The 6375-nt window shown below is 52.6% G+C and overlaps 1 protein-coding gene across 2 annotated transcripts in view; it reads left to right on the top strand.

Moving 5' to 3' along the window:
• Positions 1-5108, top strand: part of LOC140402456 (nesprin-2) — a 67643-nt gene extending 62535 nt beyond the window's left edge. The window contains exon 12 of one of the 2 annotated variants that reach the window (XM_072490257.1): positions 4503-5108. In XM_072490257.1, coding sequence (XP_072346358.1) covers positions 4503-4575 — 73 coding nt within the window. In that variant the 3' untranslated portion in view covers positions 4576-5108. Of the gene's footprint in view, positions 1-1972; positions 3406-4502 lie in introns of those variants that run through there. The other variant, XM_072490256.1, reaches the window with a different exon arrangement.
• The last annotated feature ends 1267 nt before the right edge of the window (positions 5109-6375 follow it).

Consider the following 6375-nt stretch of genomic DNA (forward strand, 5'->3'; position numbering starts at 1 on the left):
CTGACATTCGACACTCATCTGTCGAAAAGGAGGCCCAAGCTATCGTTGAAGCTGTGCGGCATTGGAGGCATTACCTGGCTGGTAAGAGATTCACTCTCCTTACGGACCAACGGTCGGTAGCCTTCATGTTCAATAACACACAGCGGGGCAAGGTCAAAAATGATAAAATCTTGCGGTGGAGAAACGAGCTCTCCACCTATAATTACGAGATCTTGTATCACCCCGGTAAACTCAACGAGCCCCCAGACGCCCTCTCCCAAGGTACCAACTCCGGGCCCCACACGACAGCCTTTGTCACCCGGGGGTAACTCGATTGTACCATCTGGTCAAAGCTCGCAATCTGCCCTGCTCCGTCGAGGAAGTAAGGACAGTCACCAGGGACTGCCAGGTCTGTGCGGAGTGCAAGCCGCACTTCTACCGGCCAGACCGTGCATGCCTGGTGAAGGCTTCCCGCCCCTTTGAACGCCTCAGCGTGGATTTCAAAGGGCCCCTCCCCTCCACCGACCATAACACGTACAGCCTCAGTGTGGTTGATGAGTACCCCAGATTCCCCTTCGCCATACCATGCCCCGATATGACGTCTGCCACCATCATCAAGGCCCTCAGCACTATCTTCGCTCTGTTTGGTTTCCCCGCCTAGATCCACAGTGACAGGGGATCCTCAATCATGAGCGATGAGCTGCGTCAGTTCATGCTCAGCAGGGGTATAGCCTCCAGCAGGACGACCAGCTACAACCCCCGGGGAAACGGGCAAGTAGAAGGGGACAATGGGACGGTTTGGAGGGCCGTCCAGCTGGCTCTACGGTCCAGGAACCTCCCAGCCTCTCGCTGGCAGGAGGTCCTCCCTGACGCTCTACACTCCATCCGGTCACTATTGTGCACCGCCACTAATAACACACCCCATGAACGTGTTTTTATCTTCCCCAGGAAGTCCACATCCGGGGTGTCGTTCCCGACTTGGCTCGCAGCTCCAGGACCGGTCCTTCTCTGTAGGCACGTCCGACTCCACAAGGCGGACCCCTTGGTGGACAGGGTTCACCTGCTCCACGCCAACCTTCAATATGCCTACGTTGAGTTCCCCGACGGCCGCCAAGATACTGTCTCACTCAGGGACCTGACACCGTCAGGTTCCACCTCAACACCCCCCCCCCCCCCCCCCCCCCCCCCCACCCATGCGCCTCCCACCGCGCCGCCAATATTGACCCCACCAGACCACCCTCCTTCCCTTTTCCGCACAAGAGGACGAAGAGGACTTCAGCACGCTCCCGGAGTCCCCGATGACTGGCCAGCATCAGCACCGCCGTCGGTGCCACCTCCACCACCGACTTCGCCGCCACCGTTACGCCGCTCCCAACGAAGCACCAAAGCACCGGACCGGCTGAACCTTTGACGGACTCCGGACCGTCAACATGGACTTTTCTTTCCCTACCCCTGTACATAATTGCACTAATTATATATAGTTTCACGTTACCCCCGCCAGACTCATTTTTAACAGGGGATGAATGTGGTGAACCACTGTATTAGGGGATGTAAGGTAGGACCTGCACTGCAGGTTTGCCGGTAGCTCCTGCCGGCTGGCTCCGCCCACAGTGAACTGTATAAATATGCATGACCTCCAGTGCCCTGCCATTTCGCCAGCTGCAGCAGGAGGCCACGCATCTGACTGTAATAAAGCCACAGTTGTACCCAACTTTAGTCTTTGTGCAATTGATCGTGCATCAGTCTGTACCTCTGGTCTGTGATCTTAACACCGCGGAAAATCTCCTTCAGGTGTAGTGATGCTTCAATCTGAGAGATAAAGATGTGATGACCCTGCTACCAGCTGGAAATAAACTACACAGGAGCCAGTATGTGTGCGCTGTATGGGCTGTAACTCTGTCCCTCCTTGGTGTTGATGAATTGGAGCATGTACAGTACTAGCCCTGATCCCCATGGCTGCCCAGGTTAATGCTCAGTCTGTTGTGTTTTTCAGGCTGCACCTTTCATCCGTGCCTACGGTGAGGAGAGGTCTGCCCTATGTTCTACCTGCCCACTCCAGTGTCTCCTTCCACCATCTCCTCGTGGCCATTGTTCTGCCACTGGTACTTGTGTTGGTCGTTCTCCTCCTCTTTGTGCTGCCCGCTGTGATTCAGGAGTGCAACTGGCATCGGAAAAACACCTTTCTGCCATTTCATTTCACATTGACCTACCTCAACGGCCCACCACCAACGTAATTGGGGCATTTTGGACCTTCCACCTACCCGATGGCGGAACGGGGGTCAATGACTGAAGAGCTTGCTCCCAATGTAAACATTGCAGCTGAGTACTGACTCCTGACGAGAGGTGCCCGATCGGAGCATGCCCCCCCCCCCCCCCCCCCCCAAACCCTGAGTGAGCGTCCAGTTCAGGATCACAGACTTCTCCCTCCGGGGTCACAGACCAGAACCAGGCTGAAATGAGCTGGGTTGGGCTACGTTTTGGCCAGGCAGTGGGACCGAGGCCAGCAATGTGTGAATCTAGAAGGTTCTGCATTGTTCCCTCCCTCAGAGGCTGGTCGACCTGGTGACTGTCTCCACCATTTTAATGCTTCAGAAAATTGCATCTCGCCTTAGGTGAGTCAACGCAAGAATGGCACGCCCCAGAGGGCAGCACGGTAGCATAGTGGTTAGCACAATTGCTTCACAGCTCCAGGGTCCCAGGTTCGATTCCGGCGTGGGTCACTGTCTGTGCGGAGTCTGCACATCCTCCCCGTGTCTGCGTGGGTTTCCTCCGGGTGCTCTGGTTTCCTCCCATAGTCCAAAGATGTGCAGGTTAGATGGATTGGCCATGATAAATTGCCCTTAGTGCCCAAAATTGCCCTGAGTGTGGGGTGGGGTTACTGGGTTATGGGGATAGGGTGGAGGTGTTGACCTTGGGTAGGGTGCTCTTTCCAAGAGCCGGTGCAGACTCGATGGGCCGAATGGCCTCCTTCTGCACTGTAAATTCTATGAAAACATTCTATGAGAGGAACAAGTGCAGGGTAATCCACCCCTTGCAGCGACCTGCCCATTTAATAATCCCACGGTAACAATTCCCGTAGTGACCCCTCACCTGCCCCGAATGGTACTCAGGGGTAATGCCCGCGAGGTAATTACCTGTCCTCCCGTGAGTGAACTCACCTCTGCAGTGACACCGAACCGCGAAACTCAGCAGGTTGATGGTGTAGTGGCCGGCAACCTCGTTTGGGGAGATGGTGGCGCAAAGAGTTGCTGGTCAGAGGGTTCAGCGACGCTCAGCAGGTGGGCAGAGTGAAAGAAAACTGGAGACGGGAAATGGTCAGGAACACGAGAAACGTTGTGTGACTCAATCGAGGCAAGGGGGGATGATTGAATGACAAAAGTGAGAACTGTGTAATGGACAGCACGAGAGAATAAAGGATTTGTGTGACTCGCCGTTTGAGTGGCCCATTCAATCAGTGTGTCTGAAGAGGGACTGGCAGACAACAGGGCAGCCGATCCATCCCCACCTGTGTCTCAATGGGGGGGGGGGGACACAGGCTGGAGTGTTGAGGGGGAAGTTAGGTCAAATGGGGGTTCGGGGGCTATTGAGTGGTGGGGGGGGTCAGGGTTGGTGTGGTAGTACCTATACTTCCTCAGGAAACTAAGGACATTCGGCATGTCCACATTGACTCTTACCAACTTTTACAGATGCACCATAGAAAGCATCCTATCTGGCTGCATCGCAGCCTGGTATGGCAACTGCTCGGCCCAAGACTGTAAGAAACTAGAGAGTCGTGAACACCGCCCAGTCCATCACGCGAACCCGCCTCCCATCCATTAACTCCGTCTACACCTCCTGCTGCCTTGGGAACGCGGGCAGCATAATCAAAGACCCCTCCCGCCCGGGCAGCATGATAGCACAGCGGTTAGCATTGTCGCTTCACAGCTCCAGGGTCCCGGGTTCGATTCCTGGCTTGGGTCCCGGGTTCGATTCCTGGCTTGGGTCACTGTCTTTCACAAACTGCTATCTGATTCAACCATGTCAGACACATCGCCCCAACACAACCCTGGAAAATAGAAGCAGGCCATTCGGCCCTTTGAACCTGCTCCGCCATTCATTATGATCCTGGCTGATCATCAAGATCAATATCCTGATCCCACCTTCCCACCCCATATCCCTCGATTCCTTTACCTCCAAGAGCTGTATGGGCAGCACGGTAGCACAGTGGGTAGCACAGTTGCTTCACAGCGCCAGGGTCCCAGGAACGATTCCCGGCTTGGGTCACTGTCTGTGCGGAGTCTGCACGTTCTCCCAGTGTCTGCGTGGGTTTCCTCCGGGTGCTCCGGTTTCCTCCCACAAGTCCCGAAAGACGTGCTTGTTAGATGAATTGGACATTCTGAATTCTCCCTCTGTGTACCCGAACAGGCGCCGGAATGTGACACCTAGGGGTTTTTCATCGTAACTTCATTGCAGTGTTAATGTAAGCCTACTTGTGACAATAAAGATTATTATTATTCTCTCTTCCAACCTTTTCCATCGGGCAGGAGATACAAAAGTCTGAGAACACGCATAAACCCCTCTGTTCTCAGACTCCAGAATGACCCTCTTATGGACTGAACTGATCTCTCTACGCATCTTCTCCACTGAGTGGCACTACACACCGTATGTTTTACCCAATGTCTGTGTCTATGTATTTACATTGTGTATTTCTCGTATGTCCTATGTTTTTTCATGTATGGAACGATCGGTCTGGACTGGACCTAGGACAATACTTTTCACTGAACCTTGCTACATGTGACAACAAATCAAATCCTGTTGTCTGGATGAGGGGGAGTCGCGGGGGAGTGAGGAGGGAAAGTAACAACAGAGAAACATTGGGGGTGTTTGTACACAAAACTTTGCAGATGGCAGACAGGTTAACAGCAGGAGCCCCTGGGATTTATAAATGACGGCATTGGTTCCAAAAGAAGTTATGCTCGACATAAATTTAAGGTGAATGGTGGAAGATATGGGGGGGATGTCAGAGGTAGGTTCTTTACCCAGAGAGTAGTGGGGGCATGGAATGCACTGCCTGTGGAAGTAGTTGAGTCGGAAACATTAGGGACCTTGAAGCAGCTATTGGATAGGTACACAGATTACGGTAGAATGATGGGGTGTAGATTAATTTGTTCTTAATCAAGGACAAAGGTTCGGCACAACATCTCGGGCCGAAAGGCCTGTTCTGTGCTGTATTTTCTATGTTCTATGTTTAAACCATTTGTAAAACAATCGTTGGGCTGGGGTACTTTCCTTTAATTAATTTACGGGATGTGGGTGTCACTGGCCGGGCCCAGCATTTGTTGCCCATTCCGAATTGCCCCTTGAGAAGGTGGTGGTGAGCTGCCTTTCTTGAACCGCTGCAGTCCATGTGGTGTAGGTACACCCACTGTGCTGTTAGGGAGGAGGTTCTAGGATTCTGACCCAGCGACAGCGAAGGAACGGCCGATACGTTTCCAAGTCAGTTTAGAGAGTGACCCCGGGTCAACGTCGTGTGGACTTTGCACTTTCTCCTCCTGTCTACATGGGTCTGACCACCCCCCACAACCCAAAAAAGATGTGCAGGGTAGGTGGATTGGCCACGCTAAGTTGCCCCTTAATTGAAAGATTTTTTTAAAAAAAGAATGGTGAGTGACTTGGAGGGGAGCCTCCGGAGTGTGGCGTTCCCATGTGTCCGCAGCCCTTGTCCTTCTGGAACTATGATAGAGGTGTTTAAAAACCTTGAGGGGTTTAGATATCGCAAATAGAGGGGCACTTTTCCAATGACTGCTTGAGGGTTAGGGCTAATGGGGACAGACTTCAACTGATTGGCAACAGAGCCAGATATGAGCGTGGGGAATAAACTTTTTAACCCAACCAGTGGTTAGGATCTGGAATGCACTCCCTGACGGGATGTCGGAATCTGATTCAACCGGAGTGGAATTGGGTGAGTATAAGAGGAAAAAGATGGTGGAGATGTGGGAGAGGCAGTGGTGGTATTGTCACTGGACTAGTAACCCGGACAGCCAGGGTCATGTTCTGGGGACCTGGGTTCGATTCCCAACACAGCAGAAGGTGAAATTTGAATTCAATAAAAAAAAATTAAAAATCTGGACTTAAAAGTCTAATGATCATCACGAATCGATTGTCGTAAAAAACCTCTCTGGCTCACTGATGTCCTTTAGAGAAGGAAATCTGCCATCCGTACCCGGTCTGGCCTACATTTGACCCACAGCAAGGTGGTTGACGCTTAAATGGCCTAGCTGGCAAGCCACTCAGTTCAAGGGCAATTAGGGACGGGCAACAAATGCTGGCCACGTCCCCACGCAAAAATAAAAATAAATAGCAGGAGAGTGGGAAAACCGGCTTATTCTTCCGACATACCGGTGCAGTACACGAGGA

This window comes from Scyliorhinus torazame, chromosome 25 (genome assembly GCF_047496885.1).
Source record: "Scyliorhinus torazame isolate Kashiwa2021f chromosome 25, sScyTor2.1, whole genome shotgun sequence".
NCBI lineage: Eukaryota > Metazoa > Chordata > Chondrichthyes > Carcharhiniformes > Scyliorhinidae > Scyliorhinus > Scyliorhinus torazame.